General features: G+C 41.6%; 1 protein-coding gene across 3 annotated transcripts in view; it reads left to right on the top strand.

Moving 5' to 3' along the window:
• Positions 1-20,616, top strand: part of CAMK2A (calcium/calmodulin dependent protein kinase II alpha) — a 303,342-nt gene that overhangs the window by 258,174 nt on the left and 24,552 nt on the right. For 2 of the 3 annotated variants that reach the window (XM_040345018.1, XM_040345016.1), the window contains exons 14-17: positions 2,384-2,416; positions 4,731-4,779; positions 13,736-13,811; positions 16,603-16,697. In XM_040345018.1, coding sequence (XP_040200952.1) covers positions 2,384-2,416; positions 4,731-4,779; positions 13,736-13,811; positions 16,603-16,697 — 253 coding nt within the window. The remainder of the gene's footprint in view (positions 1-2,383; positions 2,417-4,730; positions 4,780-13,735; positions 13,812-16,602; positions 16,698-20,616) is intronic. The other variant, XM_040345017.1, reaches the window with a different exon arrangement.

The following is a 20,616-nucleotide window of genomic DNA, read 5'->3' as shown; positions in this document are numbered from 1 at the left end:
AACCAAAAAGCTGTCTATGTCTTTATAAGGATGATACATTCTCTCTAATTATCCTGATCACCAATGTCACTGTGAATGAAAGTAAGTGTAGAAACAAATTTTGAGTTGCCACCAGAACTGTAATAGAGGGGAAATCTTCTAAAATGGACACTTGTTCCTGTGACAAGTTCTCAAACAGACACACATTCTAACCCTCTCCGACTCTATAAATAAAAAAAGATTTGACTTTCGATATACTTTATTGTGTATCGAAAGTCAAAAACTTTTTCTTTATAGTTTTGGTTGAAGTATTGGAACCTCTGTTAGCTGTATGTTGCTGTCTATGTATTCTCTATATGTACTGGTGACAATTGTCACGAAGACTGAATGTAAGGCAAAAATAGATGGGAAAGCTTTGAATGGGGACCCAACTGTCACAGAGAGTATTTCCTTTATTTTGGAAAGATCTCTTTTTACTTCCTATTGTGCCTATGGGAGAGAAAGTGAGGACAATTCCATCCACTAAGCTACAGCTAGCAAAACAAAAATTGTTAAACATATCCTAGTCTATCCAAGATTAAAAAAAGTTTTGGCTTCAGATATTTTTAAGTTATTCCCCAAATTTTGCCTACCACTTAACCTCATTGTAACTTTAACCCCAAAATTAACCCTTACAATTACCCTTAATACTATAATGTAGCCTAACACTCTGAAATATAACCTAAACATTAACAGTTAATAGCCATGGTTCTAGGGGTCGACCACTCTAAATGAGACCAAAAAGACCCTAGGGGAAACCTAAGCATGATCATCAGGAGCAAGGACATCTAGCACAGTCCTCTTCTTGCCAGGAAACAAATCCTTTAACTGTGACCTTGTGTGCCATACTGTTCTCCTTATCACCTTGTCACTACAACCTCCATTTATTTCAACCCTTAAAGTGAAACTAATCCCAATGACTTAATGCCTCATTCACATGGGAGTTTACTGACAGCTGCAGCAAGAATCCAGCATATTCCTTGCTCTCTGGGAAAATCATCTGTCCCCACTAGTTCCATGTGTGATTGTATCCGAAAACCTGCGATTGGCTGGACCCGCGATGACCTTACTCCCGCGCATTCGCGCGGGTGCCGCCATTTCTTCAGTGTGCATGTGCGATGATGTCGGCACATGTGGATACAGTAAATATCTCCTACGGTGCAAGTTTAGGAGATATTTATGGTACCTACAGGTAAGCCTTATTATAGGCTTACCTGTAGGTAAAAGTGGTATTAAAGGGTTTACAGACACTTTAAGGGATCAGTCTGCCCAAACCAGATACTTGAAAAGCGTTGGATAGTTAAATTACTTTATAGGTCCTTATACCATAATTCCCAAATGTGGTCTCTGCTTTTGAGTTCCTTAGTCTGTACACCTACTGTAGCTTTATAAGAATTACCCACTTTGCTACTAAATTTTAAATGTATTGTAATTATGGAAAATGTAACATGAGATTCTAGACCTTCCAAAAATGGACAGGAATGGCCAAAACCCCCAGAAACACCAGAAAAGATGAAGAGAAAGGATTTTGAGAAGAGTTCACTGTTGGAGTATCAAAAACATATTAGAAGCCAGGGATTGGCGCAGCTCACTAGGCTTGACCTATTGGTAGAATATACATTTGGGTAAACTGAGCCTTTGAACTATAGAATTTTGAAGGAATTTGTTTTGCCCCTCAGCATGTGCTAAAGACATATGTCATGATGGAGATGAATTAGAAAAGAATAAAGAAGAACACACAACCTGAGAGCTGAGAGCATGTTTTATCAGTATATATACATGTTCCCTTTAATGCAGAAAACCATTGGTTCATTCTGGCTCTGCTTGCTGGTTCCATTCTCTCACCTGATTCAATTTTGGTCACTGTGTTCTGTCCTGAGCGTTGGCCTTGTACTTCTCTTACCTTTGTCACTCACTTTTGTGCAGGTTGACATTCTGGTGACATGTTAGGATGCCTCTTTTTAATGTATGTCTCCCGCTGTGCTCCCTTCTCTACCCTCTGATTGTGCTTTTGCTTCTATATGCTTCTGCAGCACACTGTGTAAGGAACACTCATGCCTTAACCTCCTTTCAAATCTTGTGCTACTTTGCTGCTTGTTGTCATACCAGAAATCCATAATTCTCAGCTTTCTCCTTTTATTTCAGTTTCAATTTTGCACCTGATGTGTGTTATGGCTGCCCCTGCTTTTTTGTCTTTTTGTGTTCCTATTGTATATCTTCATGCTTTTGGCGCCATGTTTTTTTTTCCAGTGCTTCTGCTATTGCTTGCAGTTGGTGTGTTGTCTTTTGTGCTTCCCTCTGTGGTCACTGTGCTGCTGGCTGTGTGTCTCACTATCCTTCCTATCTGTTCTCCTTGTTTTTCCAGAAAAGAAAGTCCAGTTCCAGTGTCCAGTTGATGGTGAGTCTATGTTTTGTCTTATTCAGTGCTGGTTCCTCTGAGTCCCAGTAAGGAGCTCTGCAGTTCCCTGTAAACAGAACAGTCTGAAAAAGGGGTGAGAAATTTACAGATACTGAACAATACATTTTCAGTGTCACTGGAAAATTTGTCGAAGGCCTAAAAGGCTTAAAGCTTCAGACTGCTCAATTTACAAGGAGTTTTGGTCTACTCAGAATGGCACAGGACACACCAGGTTATATCTACAAAAACATATTGCTTCGTAGACAGGTCCAGTTTTGTACACTAACCACATGCTTGGGGATGATCTGGTGGAACCATTGCACATAGTGGAATTTTACAGAAGTACGCTGCATCACTCCCATCCATGGTAGAAGGTAGCTACCCAAGGCAATTCTTATAGTTATGCATAGAACCCACTAGAGAATGGAAAAATAAAGAATAAGGACCTGTGTCGATGGGCTTCAGAGTTGTTTGGATGGCCAAATGCAGCTTGCTGCTTTTACCTTGAATCTGAGATCAGTTTGAAGTACTTACCTGTTTCATCTAGTTTCCTTGGTGCAGTTGACCTTCATCTGTCCTTCTAAGGTGCATCAACCTGCTTCTAGCTGCTTTTGCATCCCTATAGACTTGTATGGGACAAGAAGCACTTCTGATGTGAACAAAAGCTCATCGACACAGACCCTTGGACTTAGAATGCCCTAAACACTGTAGCAAATTATCATTAAGATTACACTGAAAATAACATTTTACTTGGGTCTCCAGAAGAAAGAGAGGATAATATATTTGTGTAAAATCACTGTGATACCTAACCTCCCAAAACCTAACCTCCTAGAATTGCTATAGTAACCCAAAGCTGAGGCTTAAGAGTATCCATATTTGTTATAAACTGATATAAAATATATAGCTACTAGCTTTTAGTTGGCTGATTTAGTAAGGCAGCGCAAAAAGCAATTGTGATGTCCCAAATCCTGTAACCCACTCAATGCATTTAGGAATCTTCTCTTAAAGTAAATCTATTGTGAGAAAAATGGGGTGTCATTATTGTCCTCTTTCTTAAAATACTAGTTATGCTGACTTACTGGCTCCATTACTTTGGGGTCACTATTTTGGAACAAGTATGCAGATCTGAAGCAAAAGCATAAGTCAGGCTTCTGGTATTTTCAGCAGAGTTCATCATTGCCAGCCTCAAGCCTTGCACACATAACCAGTTTTCCCCTGTCGGGGAAACTGCCATGACAGCTTTTGGCCGGGGAAACTGGCCATGTGTATGCTCCATGGGAGTTTTCCCGACAGGAAAACTGCCGGGAATTAAAGCAGGAAAAATGAGAACATGTTCCCTTTTTTACTGTAGCGATTCCCGGCGGTCTTTTTCCCGGCAGTTTTCTTATGGGAAACACTGCGGTGGAGCATACACATGACCGGGATTCCCGGCCAAAGCTCTCACCGCAGTTTTTCAGACGGGAAAACCTCTGGTGTGTACAGGGGCAAAGTTACCGAGCAGGTTCTCGGTTTTCGCCCCGGGATTACCGGTGGACTTTTTACCGCCGGGAATCCCGGTCGTGTGTACAGGGCTTCAATGTTTGTCATGACATGTTTTCTTTAACTGAGATGAGTAGTAAAACCTAAATGCCTGGTTTTAAGGGTATAATACAGATCATCATCATTTTTGCATTGCTTTATCAAATTAGGTCTATTTATGCTTATAAACCTTCTGTACAATGAAATCACAAACTGTGCCAGTCCGAGCAGCCTCCTTTTTTTGCCCACTGTACAGCACATGCTCTTTGCTATGCACAAGAAGGCAATGGACCATTACGAAGGCATTCTGTAATAGATTGTCCAGTACCTTTTTTTGCCCAGCAGACGGCGATGTCATCCTCACTATGGGGCTCACAGAGGAATGAGCAGCTGTGTTTGTAGCCACAGCTCTGTGTGCAGTCAGTTGGTGCAGCTGGTATTGGGATATGTGGGAGCTGTAATTGCCTCCTAGACATGAAGACTGCACATAATGTTGGGATATAAAATAGTTTTATGTTCTCAGCAAAATAATACAGTGAGCTGCTGTGGATAAAGAGCAAGAAAAAAAAAAGTACAGGATTTTAGCACTATAACCCATTTTTCCTGGTCAGTGGTGACATCTAGTGGCCTATATTTAGAAAGCAGGGGAACTTCGCCTCAACTTCTGAACAGGACGTATTGCGATGCACAGCAAGAACCTCTTCGCCATGGGGTGCTTTTCTGGTGCCCAAAACACATAGTATGTTGTTTCACCTGAAATAATACAATTCTTCCCTCCTTTCCTACTTTTATTCAGGAATCCTCAGAAAGTACAAATACTACTATTGAAGACGAAGATACCAAAGGTATGTGGTCAAGTTAATTTGCAACTAGACACAAATGTAGGACTTGCACATATTTTTAACACTATTGGGTGCAGGTATGTTTTTTTGAATGTAACTAATCCCTTGCAACAGGTGTGTACAAAAATCAATCTAGAGATCATTTATCTCTGTTATAAAACCAATCACCACCTATCTGGCCTTGTCACTGGGGGAGACACCATGGTCACAGTTAGTAAGTATCCCCAAGGAGAGTAATAATGTTGTGTGCATGGCATGCCACAGCTAACTTTGGGTGTGGCTAAATTGTTCTTGCTGACATCATTGCCCTGCCCCCAGTGATGCTGAACCTACCTCCAGACAGCCACCCACAGCTCCTGGAGAGCAACAGATATGTGTGACTATCTTGGTTATGTGGGGAGCCACAGCCCAGTCTGAATAATGCGTCTGGGTTTCAGTCTTGATTCAAAACACAGAACTCCTTCCAGAACAGGCACCCCAGGAAGGGCAGTGTCATTGTTCCTTTCTCCCTTATCATGTGAGAAACTGGAAAAGGAGAAGTTTCACCTTTTGCTGGGTGTCTGTTCTAAGAGGAGGACTGAAAAGTAAGTGCGGGCTGAGAGAAGCATCTCATCTCTGCACAGTCCTCTGGAGGCCCCCCCCCACCACCACCACCACCTCAGCACCTAGCTCCCTGCAGTGCCCCCCAAATCTCTTACTATTCCCCCTAGCTCCCACAAGTAACACCTAAACCCCTTAGGTATCTCCCATTCCTCTCCATTGCCGCTTGCCGATTCCTCCAGTCCCATGCACTGGCACCCTAGTTGCAAGCCCTTTAGCTATATTCAACCTTCTGAAGTACTCTGGATTGCTATTTCAGGTCACCCTAGCCTCACTTGAGCATCTTCCAGTCCTCTGGAGTACCTCCATCCCTATGTAGTGACCCCCATCCTCTTTAGGTGCATCTAGCACTCTGCAGTGCCCCTATGCCCATGAGCTTCCCCTAGTCTCTCTAGTATGCCCAGTCCACCCCATCTGCCTCCAGAGCCGCTCAGGCATTTGTGTGAAGAGGAGCACAGGGTAGCTGGCCTAGGAGAGAGTATTAAGCCAATATTAAAACAACTTTAGGATTAGAGATTGCAGATGCTTCATTGTGTAGGAGGCTAAATGTGACTCAGGTTAACACCCTTGTGACCTAATGTAATTCTAGCACATACCTAATCAATTTAAATTATGCAAATGCAAAAAAAAGTGCAAACGCAGAGGTTGCGCAAAAGCTGTGTGTTAAGACAATCTGATCCAGAAAGACAGAAAAAATGAAATGATATGCAAATTTCACCCTTTCCTGTAAAAGTTGTACTAGACCCTGCTCCCTCATGTACATGTGTGAACTTGTGCCCAGGCTAAAAAAACACTAATGCCCTGTACACACGATAGGTTAGTCTGATGAAAATGGTCTGATGGATTTTGCCATCAGTTATCCGATGAAGCTGACTGATGATCGCGGTGACGTAAAACACAACGACGTGCTGAAAAAAAATTAAGTTCAATGCTTCCAAGCATGCGTCGACTTGATTCTGAGCATGCATGGATTTTTAACCGGTTTGACGTACCCACAGACGATCGTTTTTATCCATCAGATAATTTTAAAACAGGTTCCTATTTTTTTAACCTATGGATAAATAACCGATGGGGCCCACACATGATCGGTTTGGTCTGATGAAAACGGTCCATCAGACCGTTTTCATCAGACTAACCTATCATGTGTACGCAGCATAAAGGTATTCCATAATCACTTTAAAACAAGTCCTCATTCATCTCTGTAGATTTAGGAATTGTGGAGAAATGTGTCTTTAACCACTTGCCTACAGGACACTTTCACCCCCTTCCTGCCCAGGCCATTTTTCAGCTTTCAGCGCTGTCACACTTTAAATCACAATTGCGCGGTCATGCAATGCTGTACCCAAAATACATTTTTATCATTTTTTTCCCACAAATAGAGCTTTCTTTTGGTGGTATTTGATCATCTCTGCGGTTTGTATTTATTGCGCTATAAACAACAGAAGAGGGATAAGTTTGAAAAAAACACAATATTTTTTACTTTTTGCTATAATAAATTTCCATTTTTATTTTTTAAACTATTTTTTTTCCCTCTGTTTTGGCCAATATGTATTCTTCTACATATTTTTGGTAAAAATTGCAATAAGCGTATATTGACTGGTTTGCGCAAAAGTTTTAGCGGCTCCAAAATAGGGGATACATTTTTACTAGTAATGGCAGCAATCTGCGATTTTTATGGTGACTGCGATATTGCGTAGGACACAACGGACATTTTTGGGACCATTCACATTTATACAGCGATCAGTGCTATAAAAATACATTAATTGCTGTATAAATACGATATATATAAAAAAAAAATTAGACAAATAAAGCAGCACGCAACATACTAATAGTGTAAAAAAATCAAATATACAAACATTTTCAAGTTTTTTCATGTTACAACCAAAAATGTAAATGTATTTTATTGGGATTTAATGTGATAGACCAACACAAAGTGGCACATAATTGTGAAGCGGAAGGAAAATGATAAATGGTTTTCAATTTTTTTTTACAAATAAATATGTGAAAAGTGTGGCATGCATTTGTATTCAGCCCCCTGAGTCAATACTTTGTATAACCACCTTTCGCTGCAATTACAGCTGAAAGTCGTTTTGGTTATGTCTCTACCAGCTTTGCACATCTAGAGAGTGACATTTTTGCCCATTCTTCTTTGAAAAAAAGCTCAAACTCTGTCAGTAAGGATGAGCTCCAGTGTGTTCGCATAGTACACGTGCAGAGCCCGCCAGGAAGTCTGCACGGCGCTCCGCTAATCACAGCCAGGGAGACATTTTCCGATCTCTGCAGCCAAGCATCGGGAAATGTCTCCCTTGCTGTGATTAGCGCTTTACCATGCAGACTTCCTGGGGGGCTCTGCACGTGTACCATACGAACACGCTGGAGCTCATCCTTATCTGTCAGATTAGATGGAGAGCATCTGTGAACAGCAATTTTCAAGTCTTGCCACAGATTCTCAATTGGATTTAGGTCTGGACTTTGACTGGGGCCATTCTAACACTTGAATATGCCTTGATCCAAACCATTCCATTGTAGCTCTAGCTGTATGTTTAGGGTCGTTGTCCTGCTGGAAGGTGAACCTCCGTCCCAGTCTCAAGTCTTTTGCAGACTCTAACAAGTTTTATTCTAAGATTGCCCTGTATTTAGCTCCATCCATCTTCCCATCAACTATGACCAGCTTCTCTGTCCCTGCTGAAGAAAAGCAACATGATGCATAAAGACCAGATTTGTGGAGTGCAAGACTAAGGCCCTGTACACACCATAGGTTAAACAGAGGACAACGGTCTGATGGACCATTTTCATCGGTCAAAAACGATCGTGTGTGGGCCCCATAGGTTATTTAACCATCGGTTAAAAAAAGCCAACTTGCTTTAAATTTAACCGATGGATTCCTAACTGATAGGTCAAAACCGATCGTTAGTGGGCACAACCATCGGTTAAAAATCCATGCATGCTCAGAATCAAGTCGACGCATACTTGGAAGCATTGAACTTCGTTTTTTTCAGCACCTTGTTGTGTTTTACGTCACAGCGTTCTGACACGATCGTTTTTTTAACTGATGGTGTGTAGGCACGACTGACCATCAGTCAGTTTCATCGGTTAACCGATGAAAATGGTCCATCAGACCGTTCTCATCGGATGGACTGATCGTGTGTACGCGGCTTAATAGTTGTCCTAGGGACAGATTCTCCCACCTGAGCTGTGGATCTATGCAGCTCCTCCAGAGTTACCATGGGCCTCTTGGCTGCTTCTCTGATTAAGGCTCTCCTTGCCCAGCCTGTCAGTTTAGGTGGACGCCATGTCCTGGTAGGTTTGCTGTTGTGCCATACTCTTTCCATTTCCGGATGATGGATAGAACAGTGCTTTGTGAGTTGTTCAAAGCTTGGGATATTTTTTTTTATAACCTAACCCTGCTATAAACTTTTCCACAACTTTATCTTTGACCTGTCTGGTGTGTTCCTTGGTCCTCATGATGCTGTTTGTTCACTAAGGTTCTCTAACAAAGGGTTTCACAGAACAGCTGTATTTATACTGAGATTAAATTACATACAGGTGGACCATTTACTAATTAGGTGACTTCTGAAGGCAATTGGTTCCACTAGATTTTATTTAGGTGTATCAGAATAAAGGGGGCTGAATACAAATTCTTGCCACAATTTCCACATATTTATTTGTAAAAAAATTTGAAAACCATTTATAATTTTCCTTTCATTTCACAATTATGTGCCACTTACATACATTTATACATTTACGTGTTTTTTTTTTTGTTTTTTTTTTGCAACATGACAAAATGTGAAACATTTCAGAAGGTATGAATACTTTTTCAAGGCACTGTATATTCTTAGTTTTGTCTAGGGGGGGAGGAATAAGGCAGCCCATAGATGGTTCTTTTATTTTTCTGTTCAACCAGCTGGATGTGGATGGTGGAATCCTCCCTGCTGAGCTGTCATATTCTGACAGTGGGGAGACTTCCCCACTATCAGAATACACTTGATCAAGGCTGCTGGCTATAGCCAGAGGCACTGATCATGCAGAAATTCCACAATAGGCTGGTTCTACAGAAGTCAATTGGCATGCCCATACATGGATCGAAATTCGCCCAGCCCCTACTGAACTGGCCGAATTTCAATCCATGTATGGCTGGCTTAAGCAACAATGCTTACCTCATTCCTCGTTACCCCAACACTTTGTGGGATGTGAGCGGACACTCAGCCTACTCACATACAACACAAGCTTGCTGGTCCAGCATTTTATGTGATGACGTTGGGGAAACCAAATCTAGATGAACGTAACGTTCAGGCACGGGTGGTACTGAGGATATTAAGCCTGATGGAGCAAAAAAATAAATTAAGTATGGCTCCTTATTCCTTTCCTTCTAGACCAGCCATTCCCAACCTGGGTTCTGTGGAATTCTAGGGTTTCTCCAGAGGTTTCTACGGGGTTCCTTGAGCGGTGGCTAACTGACCTCCCATCCGACGATGCCTGCAAAGTGCCAGGGCCGAAACCATATGGCAGAGTGAGCAGGATGACACCAGTAATCTTTTTAGCTGTCTGTAAGGTTGTCATTCTATTACTGTAAAAATAGCCTTCTTCCTACTGGCCACCAACTTAATGGAAATTTTTTCTACTGAGCCCAATGAATTGGTTTTAGAAATAGTTCCTCATGACCTAAAAGGATGTCAAGGTTTTTTTTTTTTTGTTCAATCCATCTTTATTTAAAACATACATACAAACAAATTATCACATTTCAACAAAAACTTTTTCCATTACATTCTGCTTGTTTTATAGAACGTCCCGTATATCTTGTCTATCCTTTACCTGCTTTGGGATTTATTAAAGGGACATTTTATTCTAATTATAAGAATTCTTTATTCTATTCATGCCCCCCCCCAAAAAAAAAAACATAAGACAGAAACAATTTCCCTCTATTCCCCTCACCTCCTGGGTCCAACTTCATTTTACTTCATAAATAATCTATTATTCTTTTTGAGGTCTGAAACTCTTCCCATTGTTGCCATATCTCTGGCCTTTGATCATTTATATATCCCTCTTCTCGTATCTGTTTTTCCATATATTGGAAAAACAGATACTAGAAGAGGGATATATAAATAGAGGGTTTTAACAGGGGTAAAAAGTTTGAGAATGGCGGCCCTAGACAAAACAAGCATTTAGAGCATTTAGAGTTAACTAGCGTTCAGCTTTTTAAAAGGATGATTGTAGTGCTGCATCTATTACATTTAAAAGCACTATGACTATTTTTAATCCCCAGTTTACATTGTAACACCTTAGAGCTGTGAACATACTGTCAAACAAATGTGTTAGTTTATTTGGTTTTATTTAACAGATGCTGCAGAATCACTGTACAGCATCTCTCAAAGTGAAGTTTACATAAATACAAATTCTGAAGGCCCCTACCCGACTCACCCTTAAAAAAACTGATTTGCCAGGGCATGGAAAAATACTTCTATGTTACTGAAGGTATTCAATACCAATTTGCCCAGAGTGGCAAAAGTTTTTTAAAGAATGGGGGGGAAAAAACTTTATAAAAATGTATATTGATCTCTGTGTCTCCATTTCAGCTAACCTCCTGGACTAGTTAAATGACAGGAAATGAGGGTCAGTCTCCCCAGTGGGCACTCACATTGAAAAAAAAAAGTTGTCAGACTGTAACCCTTTCATGCCCTATGTCCAAAATTAAAAATACACAAATGTGCAAGCAACATAGAAAGGTTCTACATTTATTGCACAAGTTCCCAAAAGTACTGCTTTAAAATCAACAAATTAACTGTTTATACATATTTCTGACCTACTTTATATGCTATAATGTACATTCCATACTCTTACTCAGTCCTCAAGGGCAACAAACAGTGCATGTTTCCCATTACCAGTTAGTGTCACAGTTACATTATTAGGGACATTCAGTCTTTATGGAGCCCCAAAATTACTATACCTTAGCTGTATACAGTGCCCGTAGTTCTGGCCAGGTTAACACCAACATTTAAACTGGAGAAATCTCCAGTGGCTACTGAGGTTCTGGCATTGGACTTTTACATGGCAAGTGACAGAGTTCAGCATTAAGAAGGCATTTTTAAACCCAAAAAAACAAAAATGTATTGTATCGCAGCTTACCAATCATTAGATGTAGTGGCAGCATTTGTTTCATTTTCTTTGGCTTTTATCCCTTCTATATTCACCTGGTGATCTGGCCAGTAAAATACTATTAGTGAGACACAATTATGGAGGAATGAACATAGGAGGCACAGCAGGCAGCAGCATTGAATAGAGATGGAGTGGAGGATTGTATAGATATCAGTAATACAGTATATGCACTCTGCACTCCTGTCTTGCACAAATTACTCACCACCATACACTTCCTATCCCTCTTTTGCCCATACTACCCAACGCTGTACACTCTGCACTCCTCTCCCGCACATACTACCCACTGCCATACGCTCCTTACCCCTCTCCTGCACATACTATCCAATGCCGTACACTCCACACTCCTATTCTGCACATACTACCCACTGCCATACAATCTGTATGCGTCTACTACACATATTACCCAACGCCATACACTCTGCACTCCACTCCCACACATATTACCCACCACCATATGCTTCTTAACCCTCTCCTGCACATACTACCCAACCTAGTACACTCTGCATTCCTCTCCTGCACATACTATCCACCGCCATACTCTTCACACTCCTCTCCCTGTACTGCTCAACGCCATACACTTTGCACTCCTCTCCCTGTACATACTAATCACCGCCATACACTCGACATTCACCTCCTACACATACTACCCATCGCACTCCTCTCCCTGTACATACTACCCACTGTCATACACCCTGTACCCCTCTCTCTGCACATATTTCCCACGGCCATACACTCTGCACTTTTTTCTCTGCACATTCTACCCACCGCCATACACTCCGTAATTCTCTCTGTGCACATATCACCCACCGCCATACACTCCGTACTCCTCTATTGCACATACTACCCACCACCACACTGTACATTCCCTGTGTAATCATTACCATGTTCTGCACTATGTAAGTCATATCAAACTCTATTTAACCACACACACTTTAAGCCACGCCTAATATTAAGTGCAATTTAAATCACACCCACGCTTTCTTTTTTTCTCAAAGCCTAGGGCCCACGTTTGATCTTGCACACAGGCCCATTGATTTCATAATATGCCCCTGATAAAAGCTGATCATTTTAATCAACCCTGCCAGTGGTAAAGAGGAAGTAAACCCTGATGGGTTTTACTTCCTCTTTGTTCCCCTGCAAAGTAAAAACATAATAGGCTAGTAAGCATTGTATACTAGCCCGTTATGTGGCACTTACCTGCAAACTAAGCCCGCACTGTCCCCACTGGTGGCCGCATCCATCTTTGCCTTTCTTTCTTCCAGGGCCGTGGACTCAGGCTCTTTGACTGTCCGGAGTCGCGTGATGTCACTCCCACGCATGCAAGCGGGATCCGTCAGTCACGGCACTTGCGAGTGAAAAAACAGCACGGAGGTCTGTTTTCTTCACAGCGCATGCGCCAATGACATCACAAAGCACATTACAATGTAAATGTCTCCTAAACGGCGCACGTTTAGGAGATATTTCCACGACCTATAGGTAAGCCTTATTCCAGGCTTACCTATAGGTAAAAATTAAAATCGGGGGTTTACAACCACTTTAAGTGGTCTGTCTCATCCATGTAAAATTATACATTCTGCTGGGGAACTTTAGCTTTTAAAAAACATACATGCTGGCTGGTTCACCAGATGAAAAAAAGAAGAAAGAAAGCCTAAAAAAGGAAACAAATGCAACCATCACATTAAGAGTAGTTACACTGTAATATAATAAATGTTTGCTTTTGGGTTTAATACTGCTTTAATGACAGCTTGGGCAGTAATTATGGCCCTGTGTACAGCGTAATTCCAAGGAACTCTGCAGGGGCACAGAGATGAAGACTAAAACCTGATCTCACAGGCACTGCAAGGTGTCTGCACTTAGCTATTATTAGCTGAGAGTTTTTAAAGCACTGATAGGTTCACTTAAAGTGATCTAATTACTGTCCTCCAAAAGCTTAAATCATTTATTTAATTTAAATAAGCACATTTCTGTACTAATTATGCAATGAAGTGGTAAGTATAAGCAATTCTGTAAACATTAACCCTCCGTAACTTAATTCTGCAGGATACATAATTAGGACAAATGTCTGGAAGCTTAGATATTAGAGGTGACAATTCTGAGCTATGTTCACAATAGGATCATTTTATTTATAGCACATTGACAGCATTCCATTAACATTTTCATTGACATCTGATCTCTGATTTAACGTTCACTCTTCTCGTGATTTCAGTGAGGAAGCAGGAGATTATTAAAGTGACAGAGCAGCTGATAGAGGCTATTAGCAATGGCGACTTTGAGTGTTACACGTGAGTATAAGTACACCTATACATACACAGACACATTATTTTTTAAATCATTTTTATATCATCTTTCTGAAAGTTTCAGCAAGAATAGGCATGAATTTAACGCAATAATAATTTATAGTGTGCAGTCCATGATGGGCCATTCTGCAACACACTTTACAGATGAGAACGTTGATTATCAATGGGGGTTACCGCTCAATGTTCATAGGGTACATTAATAGTCTACAGTCCTGGCCAAACGTTTTGAGAATGACACAAGTTATAATTTTCACAAAGTCTGCTGCTTCAGTGTTTTTAGATATTTTTGTCAGATGTTACTTTGGTATACTGAAGTATAATTACAAGCATTTCATAAGTGTCAAAAGCTTTTATTGACAATTACCAGTACATTCAGTTTATGCAAAGGGTCAATATTTGCAGTGTTGACTCTTATTTTTCAAGACCTTTGCAGTTGGCCCTGGCATGCTGTCAATCAACTTCTGGGCCACATCCTGAGAACAAGTTTTCAATAGGATTGAGGTCTGGGGAGTTTCCTGGCCATGGACCCATAATGTTAATGTTTTATTCCCTGAGCCACTTAGTTATCACATTTGCTTTATGGCAAAGTGCTTCCTCAAGCTGGAAAAGACATTGTTCCTCACCAAACTGTTCTTGGATGGTTGGGAGAAGTTGCTCTCGGAGGTTGTTTTTGTACCATTCTTTATTCATGACTGTGTTCTTAGGCAAAATTGTGAGTGAGCCCACTCCCTTGGCTGAGAGGCAACTCCACACATAAGTGGTCTCAGAATGCTTTACGGTTGGCATGACACAGGACTGATGGTAGAGCTCACCTTTTCTTAGCCCGACAAGGTTTTTTTCCAATTTTTGCTGCCCTTCTTGACATCAAGCCGTCCTCCAAAAGTCTTCCCCTCACTGTGCATGCAGATGCACTCACACCTGCCTGCTGCCATTCCTAAGCAAGCTCTGCCCCGATCCCACAACTGTAAGAGACTGTCCTGGAGTTTGCTGGACTTTTTTGGGCGCCCTGGAGCCTTCTTCACAAATGCAGTCGAAATGTTTGTTATGGGATTAAAGAGGAAGTCCATCCTTCCCACAAAAATGTAAAAGTCAGCAACTATAAATACTGCAGCTGCACACAATATGTACACTTACCTGTCCAGGGAGCCTGCGATGACGGCACCCCAGTTGATCTTCGGATCGGCTGTAGGGAGAAGCCATTGCTGTTAAGGAAACCCAGCAGTGGAGCCTTTCAGATTCACAGCCAGTTCCCTACTGCTTAGACATGAAGCACACAGAGCGCAAAGTTTTCTAATTGTTTCGACAGCAGAGACAGAACGAGGGGGCCGAACTTCCGAGAGACAGGGCCGTGGCCCTGTCTCCCGGAAGTAGAGAACCATACATGTCAAAAATAGGTACCTGTTCCCCCCTTCCCCCTGAAAGGGGGCAAATGTGGCATCTGAGGAGGAAGGAGACGGATAAGCGGAAGTTCCACTTTTGAGTGGAACTGTACTTTAAGTTCATTTTCATGGCAAAGAGGTACTTTGCAATTCATTTCAATTCATCTGATCACTTTTCATAACATTCTGGAATATATGCAAGTTGCCATAAAAAAACAGAGGCAGCAGACTTGTGAAAATTAAAGCAGACCGTCAGTCATTTTTTCAACTTTCCATCTATTAAAACTTCTGCCCTTGTTGTTTTAACTTTGGATTGTAAAACATAATTTTTTCTGACAGTAAATACCTTATACAACCCACTTCCTGTTTCTTGTCTGGTAAAAAGCTTAGGCTTATGACATCATGCACAGCTCCCTCTCTCACTCTCGTGATAAGTTTGCCAAGAGGGGGGTGAGTCATAAGAGGGCCAATGAGAGCTGCAGAGCTGGAGGTGTGTGTCTGCGTAAATCTGGAAAGTGAACAGGCATCAGCTTCAGCTGCCCACAGTTAAAAGATGTGTGTTTTACAAATATGTGAGCAGAATGCAGTTCCTCTTTAATATTTGTGGTTTCTCTTTTTATACGTGTATTTTTGCTACTAGATTAATGACTGTCCATGTTTGAAAAATTTTAAAAAATATTTGTCATGTCTAAAATGTAAGACTTTAAGGCCTCTTTCACACTAGCGAACCGTTCGTCCGTTTATTACAAGTCCGTTTACGGACTTGTAATGCATCCCTATGGGATTGCGTCCGTTAGCGGATGGAGCATCCGCTAACGTCCGCAACCATCCACGTCCGTCAGGATCCTGTTTTTCGGACGGAAGAAAACCCTATTTTTCTTCCGTCCGGCGGAACGGATGAAGATGGACAGACGGTCCGTCTTCATCCGATTCCCCATAGGGGGGAGCGGAGGAGAGACAGGGCGGTCTCTGCACTGTGTGCGGGGACCGCCCTATCCGCCGACAGCTCAGCGGGGATTACGGATGATCCCCGCTGAGCCGACGGACACACACGGAGCGGACACAAAAACGGTCCGCTCCGTGTGAAAGAGGCCCAAATAGAAGTCAGCAGGCTTTCAGTTGCATTTAGTTTGTATGTGCGATGCTTCTGAATTCCTCCTGAGCTGCTGTCATCTGAGCTTCTTCTAAGCTTCTTCTGACCACCTTCTGGGCTGCTTTTGAGCTTTGTTTACCCTACACATTGCGTTACTTGGAGATAAAAACAATTTATACGCAAAAAAAATTCCACTTGAACTGCAAATTTTTTGTGTTTTACTGTAAGAAAATGGATAAGTGTGAATGGTGTTTTCTACATTCATTGCATAGTTTTTCTAACTGTCCGTTGTTCTACCTTTCAGTAAGATGTGTGACCCTGGAATGACAGCGTTTGAACCTGAAGCACTGGGAAACTTGGTGGAAGGTTTAGACTTTCACCGATTTTACTTTGAGAATTGTAAGTCTACATTTATATAAAGATCTCCTTCTCACCTGTTCCCCTACCATCTACATAGAACTCAGAAGGTGGTGACTGATGAATGAGTTCTATGTAGACCAGAGTTAAAGTGATACTAAATGCAAACTCTTTATATTATATTGTCCCTTCTATTTCTGGATGTGGGAGGACGGAGCTGTAATAATTTTACTAATCTATATACAGCTGTCACATGACCCAGCTCTCTCCACGCCTGTCTGCAGGGAAACATAAGCAGGAGGAGCTGGTCATATGTTCAAAATAAAATAAAATTGCCTTTGGTATACAGAGTAAAAATAAATAATAATAAATTGACAAACAAATATATTTGAAATCAAATCTTTATTATTTTTTTAAAATAACATGGTGTGGACAGAATGGCGTTTACGACAATTTCTCATTTGACTATGCAAATGAGCCTGATACGCCGATTCCCGAACATTTTTGCGCCGCCTCGTCGTCGTTTACGTTGTTTCCGTAAGCGTAAACTTACCCCTACTATATGAGGGGTAAGTTTACAAAGGTCAGTCGTATGCCATGTTAAGTATGGCGTCGGGACAGCGTCGTCTTTTTCCGTCGTTTACATCGTTTTACTAAGTCGTTCGCGAATAGGGCTTTAAGTAAATGACGCTCACGTCGGCTTCATTGACGTTTTCCGTCGTGAGCTGGAGCATGCACACTGGGCTATTTTTACGGCCGGCGCATGCGCAGTTTCGATCGGCGCGGGGGGGCGCTTAATTTAAATACAAGCCGCCCCCTTTGAATTACGCGGCCTTACGCCGGGCCATTTACACTACGCCGCCGCAAATTACGGAGCAAGTGCTTTGAGAATACGGCACTTGCTCCAGTAAATTGCGGCGGCGTGATGTAAATGGCTTATGCTACGCCGCCGCGGATTCTATGAGAATCTGGCCCATACATTTTATGGTTGACAATCAAGTAATGTCTAGAGAAGAGTTGGACTGTGAGTTTGGAGAAACTTTGGATCCCTTTAGGAGAATGCAGTTAAATGCATTTCTCAGATCAATATCTAGGCAAACGAGAGAAATAGCTACACCTTCTAAATTCGCAAAAATTATGCCTAAAGGGAGAGTGAGTGAGACATGCAGTATCTATATTGTATACCATGGTGATCGAGTTGAAGGCCCCAAAGAACCTTGGTTTCAGAAGCACAAAAAAATAAGATATTTAGGTTTATGCATAAGGTGTCAATAGCAACTAGGTATCAAGAAGAAAGTTATAAGATTTTGAGCAGGTGGTGTAGAACCCCTGAAGTATTGAATCCTATATATCCACAGGTATCCAATCTCTGTTGGCGTTGTCAAGGAACTGTTGGCAAAATGATACACATTTTCTGGGAATGTGCAGAAATAAACAATTTTTGAGAAATGGTCTCAGAAACAATAGAAGAAATGATTGATGTGTCACTTGGAGATAATCCAGCTGCCTTCCTGCTTTTTGACATCCCTCTTTCGACAGAAAAATATAAAAATTCATTGCTGAGACATTTGCTTTCCACGGCAAAATCATGTATTCCAGCGCTCTGGAAAAGCAATGTGTCTCCAAGTAAAGCACAATAGATGGCAAAAATATCAGAAGTCCAATTGATGGAAGACCTTACTATGTGTATGAAAGAGCAGGAAGATAAGTATCGACAGATTTGGGCTCCCTATGTTGCGTACAGGGAGTGGGTGGGGTGAGCCGAGGAGAGAGGGCGGAGGGAGGAACCAAAATTATTATTGTTTTTGTTTTGTTTTTTTTCATTGTTTTGTTGTTTAACTATTCTAAGATTAAACCGATATTCTCGGTTTCTTTCTTTCTTGGGGGAGAGGGGAGTATGTAGTGGATAGGCTAGAGGGATAGCCACGTCACAAAGATATAATTAAGGACAGAATTAAAATAATATAAGTTTAAAGATAAAGTAGAAATGGGATAGGAGACATTGAAGTGTTTAAGAGTAAAATAAGTAGAAAGTATGCATAAGATGGCTTATTTGTAAAGATTTATTATGATTATCTTTTGTGAAAAAGTAAAGAAAAAATAAAATAAAGAATTAAAAAAAATCCATACCAGACCCTTATCCGAGCAAGCAACCTGGCAGGCCACAGGAAAAGAGGGGGGACGAGAGCGCCCCCCCTGAACCGTACCAGGCCACATGCCCTCAACATGAGGAGGATGTCCCAATGTTGATGGGGACAAGGGCCTCATCCCCACAACCCTTGCCCGGTGGTTGTGTGGGTCTGTGGACGGGGGACTTATCGGAATCTGGCAGCCCCCTTTAACAAAGGGGACCCTGAGATGCCAGCCCCCCTATGTGAATTGGTAACGGGGTACATTGTACCCCTACCATTTCACCCAAAAAAAGTGACAAAAAAGGTAAAAAAAAAAAACACACACACAGCTTGGGACAAGTCCTTTAGTAAAACATATAAAAAAAATGGTCTGGTAATGGACTGGGGGGGAACCCATGTCGTTTTTTTTCAATGACTTTTATCTGTATTGCCGGGACCCAACAATTCATTATAGCCGCAAGTAGTTTTAAATTACTTTTTTTACTTTAGAAATGTAATTTTGGGAAACCTAGGAGACCCTAACACAAAACTCCCCGTCCGTGACCTGCCTAAATTGCCCGGCTTATAGCGGAACTAATGACAACCTCGAGGGCCTGGGCATTGAAGCGGTCAAAAATAAAAAATATATTATTTTCTCCGGACTGAACTGGTACAAAACGCATACGTGAATGTGAGAAGCTGGTAAAATCCCAGTTTCAATGATTGGGGAATAGGGGAAAGAATAATTAGACCCTTCCTGACACAAAGTGTCGACCTTGTTGACCGGAACAATTAGGACGTGCTGGGCGGATGCAACACAAGAGAAACTTCGGTAAATACACTGAAAGTTTGCACCCAATAAGAAGAAAAGCCGGTAGGCCAAGTAACTCTGCCCACAGCAGTAAACGTCTTCTCTCGTGTTGACCAGCCCTGTACCTCCTCTGTTCAGTTCGGGGCTCTCGCCTCCCTGTGGCCCTCCCTATATTAAAAAAATCTATTCTCCCAGGGCATGAGAAGCAGTTAGGGGAAGATAGGAGCATCCATAGGTGAAGAAAATTCTGAGCCGAAAAGGGTGCTAATTACATAAAAAAAAAAAAAAAAAAAAAAAAAAAAATCCACCTTCAAACTGGGGAAGAGAATTCGACCCTCTAATAAAATGAATAGATCAACGAGGGGCGGTACCACAAAACCAACCAAGAATAACTCGGGGAATAGCTCCATACAGCAATATATGACGCAGGAAGGGAGCCTTAAAAGCCCAGGTCTCGCAAAAAAAACTGAAAAGAAGAAAATTGAAAAAAAAAAAGATGTAGGAACAGGTAGTGTGGAGAGCTCTAGAGGTGAAACGACACTAGAAAGCGAGCAAGAGCAAAATAATGCTGAGGAACTAGCCCAAGATACACAGCCCCCCACAAAGGCAGAGATGAACGCAATGCTGTTGAGGATGGAAAATGTCATGGAAAATATTATAAGGACAGAAATTAACAAGGTAAGAATAGACCTTGGAGGGCTTCGTGAAAGAGTGGTGGAGACGGAAAAGAGAATAGAGGAGCAGGACCAGGAAATAAACTCCTTGAAAAAGCAAGTAAAGGTTCTGACTGAAAATCAGAGATTGGCGGCATATAGGATCGAGGACCAGGAGAACCGCAACAGGCGACAGAATCTTAGAATCAGGGGGTTGATAGAACAAAAGGATGAAGACCTAAGAAGCATTATGAATACAATCTTTAACCCTCTGCTGGAGAGATCAGTAGAAGATAAGCCCCTTAAGATTGAGAGATTGCACCGTGTGGGGAACCCCCAACAGATGGAAAGATACGGCCCAAGGGATGTGGTAGTGAGATTCAGGA

Source organism: Rana temporaria, chromosome 3 (assembly GCF_905171775.1).
Source record: "Rana temporaria chromosome 3, aRanTem1.1, whole genome shotgun sequence".
NCBI classification, from domain to species: domain Eukaryota; kingdom Metazoa; phylum Chordata; class Amphibia; order Anura; family Ranidae; genus Rana; species Rana temporaria.
The sequence above is the reverse complement of the archived record's forward strand: the minus strand, read 5'-3'. Positions and strand labels throughout refer to the sequence as shown.